This window comes from Mesoplodon bidens (assembly GCF_964165515.1).
Source record: "Mesoplodon bidens genome assembly, chromosome: 3".
Taxonomy (NCBI): Eukaryota; Metazoa; Chordata; class Mammalia; order Artiodactyla; family Ziphiidae; genus Mesoplodon; species Mesoplodon bidens.
In genome coordinates, this window is record NC_138178.1 from 58734473 (window position 1) to 58755074 (window position 20602).

At 36.1% G+C, this 20602-nt stretch overlaps 1 protein-coding gene across 1 annotated transcript in view; it reads left to right on the forward strand.

The window, feature by feature from the left end:
• GLCE (glucuronic acid epimerase) overlaps positions 1-20602 on the forward strand; it is a 118007-nt gene that overhangs the window by 86829 nt on the left and 10576 nt on the right. The window contains exon 2 of the mRNA XM_081228779.1: positions 17271-17866. Within this exon, the coding sequence (XP_081084905.1) occupies positions 17284-17866 (583 nt within the window). The 5' untranslated portion in view covers positions 17271-17283. The remainder of the gene's footprint in view (positions 1-17270; positions 17867-20602) is intronic.

Sequence of the window (20602 nt, forward strand, 5' to 3'; positions counted from 1 at the left end):
CCCTTCCCCTTCCTTTCTCCAGGCGATAGTAAAGAGGTGGAAAACATTGGTGCCATGTCTTCAAATTTAGTGTATAATGTTAAGCTTCTTTTTAAACTCATTCTGCTTCCCAGAGATGGAATTTCAGCACTAACAAAAAAGAATGCTCTCTATCCTTATTGTAAATGTGCATCACAGAGAAGCTCGATTTATAACCCAGATTCCTATTGGATTGTTTGGAGGCCATATCTGCTTTGTTTTTGGGTTTATAGAGACGGGAAGATTTGTGTGTCATCTTAATTTCTTATTCCTTAATCAATACTTGCAACATTTTGAAACCTAAAGCTTATGAGATGTGGGATAATACTTTAAATTCTGTTTCAAAGGAGGAATTTTTTAAAAACATGAAGCAGTGTGTGGGCTATATGATGGGGCTTGTTGCAAGAACAATGTATGTATATATATATGAAGTATACATGATATACACCTACATATGTGGAGGAAAAGATTTTGATTTGGGAAGAAAAACAGAAGATATAATTTTATCTTTGCCAAATATTTGTAATTCAAGTTTCACCTTTGTAAATAATTCTAGTGCCAAGATCTGAGACTGTTTATTTAAATGTCACTGAAAACTTAGTTTCAACCCTTAGTAAATGTATAGAAACGTATTTCTACACATTAAAAAATTCTATTTTGTATACATTTTATTTCTACTTCAGTCACCTTATTTATGTAGGTAAGTGGAATTTCTGTGTAATTTACATTCATCTCAAATTTTAAAACCCACAGTGTATCTATACCCCTTGCTTAGCATGCAGAAGGGTCTTAAGTACGAGTTAAATGAAAGTTCCTACAGTGCTGAAGTTAATTTAGTTTGGTAACCTTCCTGTTTGCTTAGAAAATTGTATATCTGGGAAATCTTAGCTTAAATCTTATTTAATTCACATTTATTGCTGATAAAATTTATGTTCCTTACCCATATATCATTCTGTGGAAAGGCAGATTGTATTGTTTCATTCATTCATTCATTCATTCATTTATAGCTGCACTGGGTCTTCGTTGCTGCGCGTGTGGGCCTTCTCCAGTTTTGGAGAACAGGGGCCACTCCTCGTTGTAGTGTGTGGGTTTCTCATTGCGGTGGCTTCTCTAGTTGCAGAGTACAGGCTCTAGGTATGTGGGCTTCAGTAGTTGTGGCATGCGGGCTTCAGTAGTTGTGGCTCGCGGGCTCTAGAGTACAGGCTCAGTAGTTGTGGCGCACGGGCTTCGTTGCTCTGCGTCATGTGGGATCTTCCTGGACCAGGGCTCGAACCCATGTCCCCTGCATTGGCAGGCAGATTCACAGCCACCACACCACCAGGGAAGCCCTGTACTGTTTCTTGATTGCTGTTCTTATCAACTTTTCTGAGATGATAAAAATTACAGAAGCTTAGAGGAAGGTGTTCTTTTCAGGGGACACATATACTTCTCTTTTTTTGAGTTGCTTATTTGAGAAAATGTTAATATATGATATAATAGATATTTAACAAATATGTGGTGATTAAATGGACTGATACAGATAGAGAGATGAAGATTACTCTTTTTAAAAAAAATTTTTTTTATTATTATTATTTATTTTTTTTTGCGGTACGCGGGCCTCTCACTGTTGTGGCCTCTCCCGTTGCAGAGCACAGGCTCCGGACGCACAGGCTCAGTGGCCATGGCTCACGGGCCCAGCCGCTCTGGGGCATGTGGGATCTTCCCAGACCGGGGCACGAACCCGTGTCCCCTGCATCTGCAGGCGGATTCTCAACCACTGCGCCACCAGGGAAGCCCCCTGAAGATTACTCTTTATTGACTTAAAAAGAGAAACACCACTTCATCCATAGACATTTTCCTTTGTTTGCCTACTATGTGGTAGGAACCAAATTGTTCAATTAATCTTACAACTACTTTATGAAGTAGAAAGTATTATCTCAGCTTTACAGATGAGAAAATTGAGATTTGGAAAGCTTACCTAACTAGTCCAGCATTGTCTAGCTTACCAGTATTCAAATTTAGGCCTATCAGGCTCAAAATTTCAGAATTTTTCCAAAATATACTATCTCTTTTTGCTTATTTGACCTATTTTATTAGTTTCTTCTATACTTTCATAACATTTATTGCTCAAAAAAACCAATGGCAATGCATTTATTCTTGACTAAACAACTTTTACAAGTTGTTTTAAAAGTCAGACTTATTGAGGTATAATTTACATACAATAAAATGCACCCCTTTAAAATATTTATTTATTTATTTATTTATTTATTTATTTATTATTTATCTATCTGTGGCTGCTCCGCATGCTTCTTAGTTGCGGCATGCAGTGTGCGGACTCTTAGTTGTAGCACGCATGTGGGATCTCGTTCCCTGACCAGGGGTCGAACCCGGGCCCCCTGCATTGGGAGCGCAGAGTCTTACCCACTGGACCACCAGGGAAGTCCCTAAAATGCACCCCTTTTAAAGTGTACAGTTAGATGAGTTGACAGATGTATATACTCATGTATATATAACAATCAAAATCTAGAACATTTCCATTACCCCCCAAAAGTCCCTCATGCCCCTTTATAGTCATTCCCTTTCTGCCACTACTGATCTTTTATCCCTATAACTGTTTTTTCCAGAATGTCATATAAATTGAATCATAAGTGGATAAGTAACCTTTTGTGTCTGGCTTCTTACTCTTAGCAAATGCTTTTAAGGTTTATCCATGTTGCTGCTGATATCAGGTATCAGTTTATTGCTGAGTTGTATTCCATTGTATAGATGACCCACAGTTTATTTGCCCAGTCATCAGTTGATGAACATTTGATTTGTTTCCAGTTTGGGATTATTGTGAATAAACTGCTATACATTCATGTTTATAACCTTTTTAGTTTTAGAATATCTGGGTTAATATGGCATTATCTTGAGGACATGGCATTCTGTTGAGTGACTAGTTCATGGATTCCTTAGTCTTAAATAATCTAAAATATGAGCCCTCTATTAGCAATTAGGAATGAAGAAACTTGTTGACTATTTTCAATGAAAATTTGGAGGGTAGTATGTGACATTTGGGACATACTTTTTTGTTGTTTAATTTAGCATGCTGTAGTAGTAGAAAGATAAATAATACAAAGTGGCGTACAATGAAAATTTAGTGTGATGGCAAACACTGGACTAAGAGTTTAAAAATTGGGTTCTAGTCATTTAATCTGGTTTCAATCTCCAGTTTTATCTCTTATTAGACTTCTAACACTTCGTGACTTTGAGCAAATTAGTAACATCTCTGCAAGAAAAATGGGGCTAACATTTCCACATTTTTAAGTATATACATTATCTCATTTAGTCCTAAAGATCACCATATGATGTACCTATGAGGTATATAGTACTAGTCGTATTTTACTGGTGAGTAAACTGTAATTCACAGAAGTGAAGCAGCTGGCAATGGTGGTTGAGTCAACATTTGACTCCTTACAGTTTCCTTCTGGAAAATGGAGATAATACTCACTTTGTAGTTAATGAGAATCAAATGTGATTATATTAATAAGACTCAAAACTGCTAGTCTCTTGCTTTCCCTGCCCCCCTACTTTTTAAATTAAAGTATAGTTGATTTACAATGTTGTGTTTCTGGTGTACAGCAAGGTGATTCACTTATACATATGTATAGATTCTTTTCCATTATGGTTTATTACAGGATATTGAATATATTTCCCTGTGCTATACAGTAGGACTTCGTTGTTCATTTATTTTATATATAGTAGTTTGTATGTTCTCCTTCCCTTTTTATAAAGGTCCCCCTTTCCTTGTCTCCTGCCCAGCTATTCTGTTATTTATTAAGAGAATTTAAAATGTGGGAGCTAACCTTACCATGTTTTTTCTTTTAATTGCAAAAGATTATACAATGTCAGTGGGCTGGTATTAGATTTTTCTTTTTATCATAAACATTAGAAAAACACTAAGTTGACTAGCAAATAGAATTTCACCATATAGTCTAACAACCTGACAGATTGTTCTCACATGATTCCTGTTAGCACGTTCTCCAATCATTTTTTCCAATGTGATGCCTTCTGCATTGCTTTGTGCAGTAGCTCAAAACTGCATTCTACTACTTCTGTGTCAACAATCAGCCCAGTAATTACTCATATTTGAAAATCAGCTTGGGCACTGATTTCTTCCACATACAGCTTCTTCTGCATGGCCAGAACTCTTATCTTTATGCCCTATGAGTGTTTAAAATTACTGTAAGCAAGCAACTTGATGAACCTTTCCCCTTCTGTCATTCCTGTTTTGCAGGACTGCACCAATCTTGATAAAAACTTTTTATCAGCAGCTATTCTGTAGAACCTCTTAGGATAGTTCTACCAATTTGTGCTGTAAAGTCCTCCTATGCATGAGCCATGAAGAGTAAACACATCATTAGTTTTTCTTTCTCTTGGCTTTCTTAATGAGGGGAGAAATCTTACACAGCTGAAGCAGCCTGGGATTCCTTTCTGAACTGATATATTTACATAGCATATGCTTAGTTTGACACTTGCTTAGAAGAAGCAGAGAGCTTTTTTAGTTAAGTACTGTATAATACTTCAAAGAACATTTTAGCTATGCTGTAGCTGTTCAGCTTTTCTGGATACAAAGCTGCTCTCTGCTCTTTAAAAAACATTCCTATCCTAGTTCTTTATATTACTGCTTTCAGTACTAGAGAGAATTAAGCTGAATACATTTGGAAGCTCTTTTCAGAAACAAATTTTAGTTTCAGAAGCTGCTGCATAATGCTAGTAGTTTAAAATGTCTGCACAAACCAAGGGCAACTCATTCTGCTCTTACCTAGTTGGTGAGAAAATAAATAGTGATTTGGGGCCAGATAATATGCTGTTGTGGTCTGATATAAAGAACCTACACTTGGAAGCCAGATAAATCTAGGTTTAAATCCCATTATGTGGTTGCTAACAATTTTTCTTCAGCAGAGTTAAATTTTCTTCAGCACTGTTTCCTCAACTGTATGGTAGTGATAACAAGAGCTCCTTCTTAGGGTTTGATTTCAGTAACTGAATGTATGTATAGCACCTGGCAGATGGTAAGACACTAAATATTTCCTTTCCCTGTAGTCTTTCCCCTACACCCTCAAAAAAAGAATAACTTCCTTTATCACTCAAATGTGACTTCTTGTTGTTGTTGCTAACCTAAATATGTCTCCTGAAGGTTTGAGATAGATGAAGATAGCAGAGTTGACCTACTCATGGAGTGCTGGTAATGATTTTCAGCACAAACTCTGGACTATGGGAAGACTAGGTTAGTTTGAAAATGTACATGGCTATAAACACTGTGACTAGATACAGACCTCCTGCGTGACTAACACACATTCCAATTTAATATTTATGGAGTACGTACTACAGTGGATATGGATAAGACATTCGACTGAGAGGTATGCTCGTTTGCCCTTCTGTCTTTCCTCTTCTTTCTGAACTACAACACAGACATGATGGCTGAAGCTTCAGTAACTTTCTGGGCCATAGTGTGATGTAGAAAGATAGAGAGTGCCCAGGTCCTTGACCATGTAGCTGTATATTAGCTCTAGACTGCCTAATTCTGGGTTTCTTTTGCATAAGTGAAAAATATCAATGGGTGGAACATATAAGGGTTTGTTTCTGGTGTCTGTTACTAGCAGCAGAACCTAATCCATACTGATTCAGATAGCAGGCTGGATACATCTGACTCCTTCTAAACCGACCTCTAGTCACCACTAAAATATCTAAAAATAGTACACCAGCACTTAAACATAGAAGAGGCATGTTCATATACCTGAAATATAGAAATCTCAAGAAATTTCTATTAGAAATAACCTAGATATTCCCACTGAAAGCAACTAGAGCTCTTTGAAGAATGGCTGTTTCAGGTCTTTGGTAGAAAGTGTACGTGATGAACCTGGGATACCTTTTCATAGAAAAAAGCTCTCAGAAACTACTTGGGTTGTGTCAAAAGGACTTAGGAATCAACTTGAAGAGATTTGCACTGGCTAAAGATGGGATAATCTGAGCATCAAGAAGTAGTAACTCAGGGTATATACCCAGTAGTGGGATTGCTGGGTCGTATGGTATTTCTATTTTTAGTTTTTTAAGGAACCTCCATACTGTTCTCCATAGTGGCTCTATCAATTTACATTCCCACCAACAGTGCAGGAGGGTTTCCTTTTCTCCACACCCTCTCCAGCATTTATTGTTTGTAGATATTTTGATAATGGCCATTCTAACTGGTGTGAGGTGATACCTCATTGTAGTTTTGATTTGCATTTCTCTAATGATTAATGATGTTGAGCATTCTTTCATGTGTTTGTTGGCAATCTGTATATCTTCTTTGGAGAAATGTCTATTTAGGTCTTCTGCCCATTTTTGGATTGGGTTTTGTGTTTTTTTTGTTATTGAGCTGCATGAGCTGCTTGTACCACAATGTTCATTGCAGCTCTATTTACAGTAGCCAGGACATGGAAGCAACCTAAGTGTGCATCATCAGATGAATGAATATAGAAGATGTGGCACATATATACAATGGAATATTACTCAGACATAAAAAGAAACGAAATTGAGCTAGTTGTAGTGAGGTGGATGGACCTAGAGTCTGTCATACAGAGTGAAGTAAGTCAGAAAGAGAAAAACAAATACCGTGTGCTAACACATATATATGGAATCGAAGAAAAAAAAAAAGGTCATGAAGAACCTAGGGATAAGATGGGAATAAAGACACAGACCTAGTAGAGAATGGATTTGAGGATATGGGGAGGGGGAAGGGTAAGCTGTGACAAAGTGAGAGAGTGGCATGGACATATATACACTACCAAACGTAAAATAGATAGCTAGTGGGAAGCAGCCGCATAGCACAGGGAGATCAGATTGGTGCTTTGTGACCACCTAGAGGGGTGGGATAGGGAGGGTGGGAGGCAGGGAGACGCAAGAGGGAAGAGATATGGGAACATGTATATATGTATAACTGATTCACTTTGTTATAAAGCAGAAACTAACACACCATTGTAAAACAATTATACTCCAATAAAGATGTTAAAAAAAAAAAAGAAAAAGTAGTAACTGTGGTGGATTGAAACACATCAAGTATGTTTAAAATTAATGAATTCAGATGTTACTTTTAAAAAGTCATTGTTTATTTTTGGAGGTTATTAGGGAGTCAATTCATTATTTCAAAAATTGGTAAAGGAAAGATTCAAGCATTAATTCTGGCTTTCCTGTACAAACTGTATAGGGATAACCAAATAGCTGCTAAGGGCAAGATTCAGAAATATTTCAGCTACTACATTAAGAAAGGCTGATAGAATTATAATATCACCATTTTGCAGTCCCCCTAATGAAAGAATTATCAGTGGTTGCTAAAACCATTTGATGGACTGCTAATGCAGAACTTTATAATGACTAGATCAGGCTGACAACACCTGAACATACAGATTAATCCTAACAGAAAAAAAAAAAAAAGAGAGACTAGCAGACATATATTTCCTGATGAAAGTTCACACCTCTACCATAAAGTATTCTTGCTGAAAAATCAAACCCTACTTTTGTCAAGCTGTGGAATCAGCTGCTGGTTTATAGGAAGTACCCAGGGATGGAATCAGAGTTAATACATTGCAGCCACTAAAAGAGAGGAAGGTAGCACTCAATACGAGGCAAAAGCATACTCTTGATATCACAGGTTACTTTAATAACAAGGAAATTTTAGAAATTGGTTTTTATGCTTGGAAATTTAAAAAATTGTGGAGTCTTTGGATTAAGACATGGAAAATGAGTTTAGAAGACAGTAGACTGAGGTGAATAAGAGAAAATATTTGCAAATCATATATCTGATAAGGGATTAAAATCCAGAATATATAGAGAACTCCTAAAACTCAACAATAAAAAAAAAAATTCGAAAATGGGGGACTTCGTAGTGGTCCCTGGTGGCTAAGGCTCTGTGCTGGCTTCCACTGCAGGGGGTATGGGTCCGATCCCTGGTCGGGGAATTAGAATCCTGCACGCCAGCGCAGCCCAGCTTAAAAAAAAAAAAGCCAAAGATGGGCAAGGGACTTGAATAAACATTTCTTCAAAGAAGATATACAAATAGCCAATAAGCACATGAAAAGATGCCCAGCATCACTAATCATTAGGGAAATGCAAATCAAAACTACAATGAGATACATTAGGATGGTTTTATTTTAAAAAATAAAATAAAAAATAACAAGTGTTGGCGAAGATGTGGAGAAATTGGAACCCTGTGCACTTTTGGTGAGGATGTTAATATGTTACAGTCTCTGTGGAAAACAGTATGGAGATTCCTGAAAAACTTAAAAATGGACTTTCCATATGATCCAGCAATTCCATTTTGGGATTTATGTCCAAAAGAATTGAAAACAGGGTCTCAAAAAGATATTTCTACACCCATGTTCATAGTAGCATTATTCACAGCAGCAACCAAAGTGCCCATCAACTGATGAATGAATAAGCGAAATGTGGTATATACCTATAATGAAATATTATTCGGCCTTAAAAAGGAAGGAAATTTGACATATGCTACAACATGGATGAAACTTGGGTTCATTATTCTAAGTGAAATAAGTCAGGCACAAAAAAGACAAATACTATATGATTCCACTTATATGAGATACTTAGACTAGTCAAAATCATAGATGCAGAAAGTGTGGTTGCCAGGGGCTGGTGGGGAGAGAGGAATAGGGAAATGTTATTGTTTAATGGGTATGAGTTTCAGTTTTACAAGATGGGAAGAGTTATGGTGTTGAATGGTAGTGATGGCCACACAACATTGTGAATGTATGTAATACCACATAACTATACACTTAAAAATGGTTAAGATAGTAAATTTTATGTTACTTGCATTTTACCACCCAAGAAAAAATATTGGAAAAAAAATGTGCACTTCCACACTCTGGGCTAATAGAAGATACCAGGTGGTCTCAGGTCTCCTTGCAAATAGAGCACAGACAGAACCACAAGTATACCTTCCCCTAACTCCTGAGTTCTAATTTGAGTTTTTTAAATACAATTAATATATTCTTCATTAGATGGTTCTCCTTTTAAAAAATTTTTTTATTGAAGTATAGTTGATTTATAATGTGTTAATTGCTGCTGTATACATGGTTCTCCTTTATCTCTATAGTTTGAAGTTTTTTGTTTTTGTTTTGTTTTTTCCTTTCATGACAATGGAAATGTTTATAAGAGAATGGAAAGCAGAAGTATTGGTTTAAGTTGCTTCTAAGCAGATTTGTGTTGAGTAACCGAGCAGATAAATTTGAGCTTTGATGTCTTGGGTAATTTTCATTCTGAGAGTTATTACAAATAATCTATATCAAAGATTCTATGTTCTTATCAGAAATTAAGCTAAGTAGAAAAAAAAACGTAAAGCATTTATATTCCGGGTTTTTCTTTGTTTCTTCTCCCTGCCCCCCAGCTAATAAAAATGCAATCATGGAATAAAAAATTTTTATCTTAAGATTTCTACTTTCTTGTACCTGAGCTAATGTTAGTTACTAATTTTAGTTTAGTAATTAGTCCTTATACTAATGTTAGTTACTCTTATAAATACTGCCACTGTGGGGTTTTTAGAACACCAGTACATTATTTTCAAAGCCTCAAATTAACATGGACTGATGAAACTGTTATTAAGCTCCATTTTTATCTCTGGAGAAAGGTTTTGCTTCAACAAGCTATCCCAGAACATCATTATAATTATTGGCAGAATGAAGCGTTGTAATGAATTTGTAAGCTGTTGCTAGATTTGTAGGGCCAATGGGAATCCTATTTTCAAGAGCTTAATTATTCTAATCTACCTGCAGACCAGGTAGCTTTACTGGGCTATGTATACCTAAATATCATAATTATGACTTCCCTTTCTATTCTTTTCTGATGGTAACATGGTTTGTAATTATACTGTTAGATTTGAAGAAGATTCAAAAGTAACAGTAGCTTCATTTAGAAATGCTAATACGTTTTTAAAATAACTAGATAACTTTTTCTAAAATTGTACTCTACCTGTGTAAACTGTTGATTCAAGGTCAAAATTCAGCTTTATCTAGAATAAGATCTGTTAATGTCTGAGTTCAATTCACAATCTGGTAACCTGCTATAAATTAGAGTATCTTCTGGGAAAGGGTGGTATTCAGCTTCTGAAATAAAATATATATCAGCTCAAAGATACCCTGTGAACGTCAGAGCACAGGGTTTGGAGTTCAGATCTCTAGTGAACCATCAAATAATCACATGACCTAGGGTAAATTACTTAACATCACAGAGCCTCAGTTTCATCATCTGTAAAATACAAATATAATTTTTAATCTTAAATTCTCAGCTATCTTGGCTTTGTCCTTGTCCTCTGTTTTAATGAATCTCTTGTGGGCTATTATACCTTGGTCTCTTCATCCTTAAAATGTGAATAATATAATATACTATAAACCCCCTGCTCAATTTCTTTGGGATGTTTGCCTAGGAATATAATCTCATTTGAAGCATTGTGAGCCACTTGTATCAAAGATTATTTTAACTTTGTTTTTTTTTTTTTTAATGGACTAGCAGAATTACCTTTTCGTTTTGTCCTTTATTTTCAGTAGTTGCTAGGGAATACTACTTGCTTGCATTACTGGAAGAGTCCTGACCACCAAAAGTATTAAGCAGTTCTCCTTTGAGTTGGAGCTATCACAGAATACTTAAACATTTGACTGTGTAATTTAAATCTTGGTCTATCAAGCAGTAAACAGATGGAACATTACTAACAGCAGTACTTAAATTATAAATCCGTTTTAAAGAGTTGGCCAATATACAGCATCACAATCCGTATTCTGTTATGTCAGTTATGTTCATTTTTATTTGGATTATGATTTCAGAATACCCAAATATGGGGAAGGAAACAAAACTGTCTATTTCAAATGTCTGTTATTTTTTAAAATTGCATGTTTAACAGTGTTCATTCAATAAATATTTATTGAATGCCTACTTGAACCAGGCACATTTCTAGGCATTGGGGATGCAGCAATGACCAGGAGAAGCAAAATCTCAACCCTTGTGGAATTTACATTCTAGTGGATTGGAGAGGGCTTATAATCTGAATATGTATAATACCAAGTAGTGATAAATGCTATGAAGAAAAATAAAGCCAAGTAAGGACCTAGAGAATGATGGGGTGAGAACTGCTATTTAGGATAGGGTGGTCAGAGAGGTCCTCTCTAATAAACTGACCCTTAAGCAGTGACCTGAAGAAGTAAGGGAGCAAGCCAAGTGGATATCTGGGGAAACAGTTGCCAAGCGGAGGGAATGGCAAATGCAAACACCCTGATTTTGGAGCATGCTTGACTGTAAGTCTACTCATTCCACCTGGAAGCTTTCACTTAAAACGTTACTGTGTTTCATAACACATTCTACATAACTTTTTTTTTTTTTTTTTACAGTTTGTGTATCATTGTGTTATTGTTTCTTATGCCCGTGTTTCCTACCAATCTGGCCTTTAGGGACAGGGATTGTGCCTTACCTGCCACATGTTAGCTGCCGAATAGATACTGATTGAACCAGTCAGTTTGATTTTCTATTGAGCAACTACTATTCCTTCTATTTACTTGCTACCAAAGGATTATATGAATATAAATTGTTGGACATATAAATAAAAAAGAAAATAATGGGCAAGCAGGCATTGGTCTACATTATTCAGAGGAAGGAAAAAGCCAATAATTTCTTTCACTGAAATCTATTACAAATTTATTTGAAGGTTGTTCTTAACTGTTAACTTCTTAACTTCATATTTTAAAAACTCATGGTGATATCCACAGTTTTAATGTTTACTGAATTACTCAGGAAAATGAATTTGAAAAGTAAGGTATCAGGAAAATTTCTTTGAATTGCACATCATTTTAGAAGAGAACAGTTTGCTCTCCCAAAGGAAAACTAAGTTATATTTTGCTTTACTTAATTTTAACTGTTTGTGCAAAGAACTTATTCCACAGTTTCTTTATGATGTTTACTGAATGTTATTTCCTGTTGTAGATCTCTAAAGTTACTAAAACTAAATTTTATTGGATTATGTTTCTAATGAAATAAATCTTTAGGATCAGCAATACATGAACTTTCAAGGTTTTTGAATTTATTTATTTACTTTTTTTTTTTTTTACTTTAACTTGAAAGGTTAATCTAGTTCATGGATGTAGCAAAAGCTTTAAAATGAGTAGGAAGCTTATCACCACTCAGCAGAAAACCCTGGTTTTAGCTTTTAAAGTTACTATCATTTATACTTAGCAAAATGTCAATGCAATTTACTTTTCAAAATTTGAAAGTTTCTATAGTCAGTTTTCTATAATATGAGAAACATAATAAAATTATTGTACTTACCTTTAGATAAGCCTGTTTGGTAGTTAGTACTGCATGTCAACACTCAGAGTTTTCTTTCTCTCCATCCTCCCCTCCAAAAAATGTCAGTGCCTATTTTGAAAACTAAGAATTTTAAAAGAAATTTTAAAAGAAAATTTATATTTCTTTCTTTAAATATTTTAACAAAAGTGACTTTGACCTTCTTAATTTTCTTTTTTTATGGTTTAAAAACACATTAAACATATTCATGGAAAATTAGAAAATCATACTATATGTGCTGTTCTGTAACCTCCTTTTTTCAGTTAACAACCTCCATATGTCCTTCCATCCTTCCTTCTTACCAAGCCATAGTCAGATTTCCCAGCTTAGGACCAAGTCTCACATCTGGTTGTTATATTTCTTAAGTCTCTTTTCAAAAAGTCTAACCCAGTCTCCTTTTTCTTTTCATACCACTAATTTATTGAGGAGATGGGGCTAACTCTCCTCCGGGGTGTCTCACCTTCTTGATGTACTGGTTGCATCTGCACTTAACTTGTTCCTCTTTCCCTTGTATTTCCTGTTAACTAGAAATTAAATCGTAGGGTCAGAGAGATCCAAGTTAAACATTTTTGGCTGGGATATACAATAGGTTATGTACTTTTTATTTTAACTCATCAAGAGACACAACATCTGCATGAGTCATCATTAATGAGACTGAATTTGATCACTGAATTAGGGTGCTGACTGATCCCTTCATTGTAGAGTTTCACCTTTTTCTCCTTGTGACTAGGAAATAATGTATTGGGTGTTACTTTGCACAGTATGAATCACTAAATCCCTATCAAACATATGCCTGAATATAACACTTGCCTAAATTAATAATTTCATGAGGAATTGCATAATACTAATTTTCTGATTTTAATTTTTTTCTTCCACATTATTAGCCACGCTTTTTCTGTAAAATAGAATTCTTTTGTCATCTGGGGCTATTGGTGTGTTCTCCTGCAAAGATAGATAAATAAATTATTTCATTTAGTTACCAATTTTCGTCAGAAGATGATTTAAGTATTTTTTCTGGCTATCTCCTTTTTTGAATATCATTATAGACTCATGGATCTTTATTGATTCAGTGTGTTTCAGTCAACGTCAGTCATAATTCTCACAGCTTTGACTTAATGGGAAAAGGGACCTTTCAGACTGATTTCTCTAAGAAGCCCTGATTGCTTTTATAATTTTTTTTCCTGATTGCTTTTAGTAAGGAATGGTATCAGATACAAAATCTGGACATAAAGGTTATTGAAAGTTTTTAATTTTGACTTTTCTTTATTTTCCCATCACATGCCTCATCATAATGGTAGCCTACTAGTTCCATAAGCAGGTTTACTCTCTTTTGGGTCATGGAGGAAGGGCACGTCTCAAAGGTGGGACAAAAGCTTTATATTTCTGTTTTAACTGGTCTAAATGTTAGTATAGCTGACGGATGATTCAAATGTTAGCACATAAATGTTTTTAATGGAGGGCTTTTTTTGTTTGTTTGTTTAAACATCACTTAGGGGCTTCCTTGGTGGTGCAGTGGTTAAGAGTCTGCTTGCCAATGCAGGGGACACAGGTTCGAGCCCTGGTCCGGGAAGATCCCACATGCCACGGAGCAACTAAGCCCGTGTGCCACAACTACTGAGCCTATGCTCTAGAGCCCACGAGCCACAACTACTGAGCCCGAGCGCCACAACTACTGAAGCCTGCACGCCTAGAGCCTATGCTCTGCAACAAGAGAAGCCACCCAATGAGAAGCTCGCGCACCGCAATGAAGAGTAGCCTCTGCTCACCACAACTAGAGAAAAGCCCGCACGCAGCATCAAAGACCCAACGCAGCCAAAAATAAAAATAAATAAATAAAATTAAAACAAAGAACATCACTTAGTATTATCAGTTTGCCCATGCTACTATATAAGGAAATCCTCAATTTATAAATATATGACTTCTGAAGGTTTGCTTGTACCACACTTATTTTTTTAGCATTAGACACATTTTCTCATAGCAATAATGCAGATGATGAAATATATTATTGGATTCCAGCTCTTACAATCTGTGTATGATTTCCAAGTTGTACCAGACCCATATCTTTGCCTCCCTTCCCTCCTGATGCTCCACTGAGAAATAAGAAATGAAGAAGCCAATAACAGTAAATAGGAAGATTACCATAGGGTGATAATTAAACAGATTTCCAGATCTCTGTTCCAGTACTAGAAGGCACGGCTGTACCCTCTCCTTCCTTCCCCTTATCTCTCTCACCCCTGCACTTGAACTATAGATAGCTGGCTGTGAACCCCAGCCAAAACACCAGCCAGATTTTCTTTAGAGAAATTGGGAAAAGCTAAGGCTTCTAGAGTACGAGTTATATCCCCAGGACAAAAGAAAAAGTCATCTTCATTCTGGTATTTAGAGGGCCTGCTGGCTACCCACCCACACACCCTAAAGGAACACTGTCACTCCGCCTGTACCCAACCCACACAGAGCCCCTCTCAGAACAATCTAGCCCAAAATCAGACCATCTTCACAATAACAGAGGAAATCTGTGTTGGCTAATGAGTCATTCAAGCCTAAAGATGAATGAGTAAACAGAGATCACAGGAGTGTGAGGAAAGCTAACACCATGAAAGAGACTAAAATAACCAGAAAAATGACCACTAAAGAAAACAGAGATAATCAGAGAGAACTTTACAAAAACAGAACCCTAACATACTCAGAGCTGCAAGAAGATACTACATCCGTTAAACAAGAATAAGAGAACACAAGGTTTCAGGTTGAAAGGGCACACCAAGTGCTGAAGTAGTGAATCAAATATCATACTGGTAACTTTCTCGCAAAACTGCAGAATTCCTAGGGTAAACACAAGATTCAGAGGGAAGTCATGTACAAAATGGCAAGTATCAGACTGAAGTCAAACCTCTCATCAGTAGCCCGTAATGCTTTAAGAAAGTAAAATATTGCCTACAGCATTTAGAAAGAAAATAACATGCAGCCCAAGGATTCTATATCCTGCCAAACTATTAATCAAAGGTGAGAACAGAATAAAGTTGCTTTCAGACATGCAAGGACTCAGGGTTTACCTCCTCTTGGAATTAAAAGAAATGAGCTTTTAATTGAAAAACACCATCAGCTTTCTTGAAAAACAGAAAATCATTGTGTAATTTTTCATTAAACGTTTTCATTTTACGGTTTGATTTTTTTAAATCTCATTGCTGCCAGAAGGGTTTATTGAGAGGAAAAGGGGGAAGAAGGATTACAACCATAAAATAAGTAGTTTTGGATTTACACCATAAAATAAATTACAGAGCTACTGTAGCAAACAGCAGTAAGCCTACTCTCTTTACTGTCAGTGGGCAGAGATATTCCATATGTTGCACATGTAACTAACCCATAATTTTCCATGTTTCCCAGTGACCCCAGCAACAGGCATTCCAGGACTACCTACAGTACAATCACAACTGGTTGGTACACCACATGGCCAGTAGGGGCAACAGCATCAAATTCTTCTCCCATCATGACTGGAAAGACAGGATCTGGCTTATATTTAAAAGCATCATTCTGACTGCTATGTTGAGAATAGACTTTGGGGTAGAATAGTAGAGCAAGGGTAAAAGCAGGGAGAGCAGGTTAGACATCACTGTAACATTCCAAGTGAAATATGGCAGTGGCTCTGATGTGTTGGTAACTTGTGTAGTTGGTGAAAAGTGATTAGATTCTGGGTATAATTTGAAGGTAGGGACAGCAGGATTTCCTGACTGGTTGGATATGGGGTGAACAAGAAAGGAGTCAATATTTCTGGTCTGAGCAGTAAAGGAGGAGCAGATTGAAGGGAAAGATTAGGGATTAAATTTTGAATGTTATGTTTCAGAAGTCCATTTGACCTTCAAATAAAGATGTCAGTTATTGATACTTGGATTAGCACATTGGTATATGTGCCTGCAGTTCTGAAGAAAGGTCTGGCTTGGAGATAGAATTTTGGGAAAAGTCAACATATAAATTGTATTTAAAGCCATGAGATTGGGTGAGATCACCTGGGAGTGAATAGAGATAAAGAAGAGGTCTGAGGACTGGGGCCCTAAGGCATTTCAGCATTCAGGTTCAGAGAGATGAGAAGGAATGATCAGAGATGACTAGGTAGGAGGAGCATCCAGCTGGGGTATAAGGAGAAGCAAGAACGCAAGGTGCCCCAGGAGTCCTGGGAAGAAAGTGTTTCAGGAAGGAAAAAGTCGTTTACTATTCCATGCTGCTGAGAAGCAACATAGGGTGAGCACTAAAAATTCATTGTTGGATTTGGCAACATGGATGTCAGTGTTTACCTTGACATGACCTGTTATATTTTTTTCAAACAGCTACTGACAAAAACATGTATTAAGTTGTTTGAGCCCAACTGCTTCACAAATGGAAGTAATAGGGGGTTTTTTGGTGTTTTTTTTTTTTTTTGCGGTACATGGGCCTCCCACTGTTGCGGCCTCTCCCATTGCGGAGCACAGGCTCCGGACGCACAGGCTCAGCGGCCATGGCTCACGGGCCCAGCCGCTCCGCGGCATGTGGGATCTTCCTGGACCGGGGCACGAACCCATGTCCCCTGCATCGGCTGGCAGACTTTCAACCACTGCGCCACCAGGGAAGCCCAATAGGTATTTTTTTTTGACCTAGGGGCTTCATGAAAAAATTATTAAGAATCCAAGGGAGGCACAAACAGAAAGACTGGGCATCTTTGCTTTAGAGGATCATGCTAACTGAGCATTTTAAGAGGGGGAAGCACCTCTTGCCTTTTCTTTGTCTCTGCTGAAAAGTTTGAGTTAGTAATTTTAAATCTGATCAGATTACGTGCAGTTAATAAAATTGCCCTAATGTAGTGGTTCAGTATAAAAAAGTAAATCTTATCCTATGAAATGTCAGTAAGTACATCTTTGTGTGAATTTTTCTTCTTGCCTCCATAGGTATGGTCTGAATATGCGTTGCTTGGCAGCTCGGGTCAACTATAAGACTTTGATTGTCATCTGCGCACTCTTCACTTTGGTCACAGTACTTTTGTGGAATAAGTGTTCCAGCGACAAAGCGATCCAGTTTCCACGGCACTCGAGTAGTGGCTTCAGAGTGGATGCGTTAGAAAAAAGAGCAGCAGCATCTGAGAGCAACAACTATGTGAACCACATGGCCAAGCACTCTGAGGAGGCATTCCCTCAGGAACAGCAGAAAGCACCCCCTGTTGTTGGGGGCTTCAATAGCAATGGGGGAAGCAAGGTGTTAGGGCTCAAATATGAAGAAATTGACTGTCTCATAAATGATGAACACACAATTAAAGGGAGACGAGAGGGGAATGAAGTCTTTCTTCCATTCACCTGGGTAGAGAAATATTTTGACGTTTACGGAAAGGTGGTTCAGTATGATGGCTATGATCGGTTTGAATTCTCTCATAGCTATTCCAAAGTCTATGCACAGAGAGCCCCTTATCACCCTGATGGTGTATTTATGTCCTTTGAAGGCTACAATGTGGAAGTCCGAGACAGAGTCAAGTGCATAAGTGGGGTTGAAGGTTGGTATCCATCTACTCCATTGCATTTTTCTGTCCTGATTGTGTTGAGGAATAAGAGACTGTGTTAATTATATAGCAAGTACTTACATAGCTTACTATCAAGAGACCTTTCATCACTCAGACTTAGCAGGGAGGAACAGGTTAAACCTGAACTTTCTAGATGGTGTGATTTAAGGGCTACAATAAGATCATACCTGATTAAATAGGATTATGCCATTAACCTGCCCCAGAAACTAAAATTATCATCAGTAAAGTCAAGGCACAGCATCTCCAGAAATTTTGCATTAAAATATGCAGTTATTATCCTGTACGGTTATTATCCTAATAACCTATCGTCATAGGTTATTATCATATCCTATGAGAGGAGATGGGAAAGGGAGACAGACGATCCAGTGGACCCATCAATGTACCAAGTCTTATTACCAGATTAGCCAGGTATCATCCCTGGATGGAGGTTTACAGTTCTCAGAACAAGATAATACATAATACCATTTTCTCTGAACTTCATGAACTCCTATAGTCTATTACATATTGTCTTTCATTGTCTTTAAAACCTGGGGGTTCCTTATGGGTATAATTAATACATTTTGGAATTTGTATTTCAAACCTAGGATTGATCAGAGAGCCAAACTGAATTTGACTTTAAAGTATATCATTAATCAGAGGAAAGAACTTAGTGTGTTTTAAGATTGCTTAGTTTGGGTTTTATTTCATTTTTCTCATTTTGTTATAGAAAGTGATTTTAATACCTTAATATTTTAATTTTTATAATATCTTTACTGAATGTTTAGAAGAAGGAAGGGGGCAAATTCACTTATATTCTTACCATTCAAGATGATTATTACCATTTTTGTATATTCTCAAAGGGTCTTTATACCTAGGTATATGTTTTAACATAGTTATAATGATATTTATTGTGCAGTGTTCAGGAGGGTAGTAGTTTTTTAGAGGCTTGGAAGATATCCATCGCCAAACCTTTTTTTTTTTCCAGTAATTTTTAGAAGTGTATAAGCTTAATAGGTGCTTAGATGCTAAAGAAAAAGTAAAAAGCAACCATAACCACTGTTAATCTTTTGATGTCTTTTCCAATCTTTTTGTTGTTTTTGTAGATATACATTTTTAAACAAATTAGAATCATGCTGTATAGTCAATTTTGTATTCTTTTTTCATTCAACATGTTATGATTATTTCCTCTTGTTATTGAATATTTTAATCACTAGTATTCGTAATAAGGACATGCCATAATAATGTATGGAACCTTTCTCTTTAGTTGGACATTTAGGTCATTTCCACTTTTTTGCCATTATACATAATGGTATAGATATTCATAGTTAATCATTTGCTGTTTTAATTGTATTCTCAGAGTAGTTCCCTAGGAAATAAATTGCCATGTCAAATAGTATCAGTTAATCTATTTTACCAAACTACTTTCCAAGAAGGTTGACCCTATTCATGCTTCCAATAGCAGAGTATAAGGGTGCTCCTGTCACCCAACTCCTGCCATCATGAAAGTTTATTTTTTAATCTGTTGTTTACAAAGGGATCTTATAATTTTCTTTCTTTAGCAATTAGTGAGGTCAGATATCTTTTTCATATGCTTTTAACCATTATAGAATGGGCTTGATGTTCTTTCCCCCTTTTTCAATGTGATTAATGTTGTTTTTTAGAAAAATATATTTGTGAGACTTTTTATATATATAGCAAGGGTGGTAGCACCTTATTGCATTTGTTAAAGATATTTCCTTTAATTTGGCTGTCCTTTCATTTTATTTATGATGTGTTAGTTTTAGAAATTTTTAGTTCTATTTACTAAACTTAGGGTTTTTTTTTTTTAATTCTTCCTTTTATGCTTAGAAAATCATTTGCCATGCCATGATCAGCTGTTCATCTGTATTTTCTCTAATAGTTTTATGGGTTTTTTTTACATTTAACTTTTTAGTCCGGCTAAACTGATCTATATTTTGACAAATGGTACAAGGTCAGGGCCTAATTTTAGATTTTTTTTCCCTTAACGTTTATTGAATAATCTCCTCTTTTCCCTGCTGATCAATGATTCAATCTTTATCGTTATACTAAAATATTTTGAAACTAGAGTATGTTTCTAAATCTTTACTAGAGTATGTTTCTGGCCTACTATTCTGTTCCATTGATCAGTCTATCACTTCTTAGGCCAATTGCACATTATTGTAGTTATTACCCATCAAATGAGATAGTATAAACCTTGCTTTTATTAAGTGAAAATAATTGTTTGAATTTTGAAAAAAAAGATCTACCCTTGGAGAAAGAATATTGAAGTTAAAAAGCTTATCTGTAGCCTAGGTTTCTTAGCCCGTATGGTCTCTAATTCCTTAAACTATTTTGAAACTACATCAAAACACATATAGTTTTGTAGGTTCCCAGTTTCTGCCATGCCCATCTGTTGCTTGTTAATTTATTTTAGGACTATAAATAGGAGTTTATCTCTCAACACATACACCATGATGCAATAATACACTGTTCTGTACAGTGTGGTATTATTGTATTTCCCATGTAGAAAATTACTAAAATAAACACTAATACCAAACATTTAAAAGTTTTGCTTAGAACTTTACAAGAGGTAATCCATTAATGAATTTATGAAGAATCTATGGTTAAATATACAACTTTAATTCATTCTTTAAAAAAAGCACTCTTTGTTCTCAAGAATTACATTTTGATGTGAAGGATATGAAAAAGAATTGCAAACTGTGTTTATAC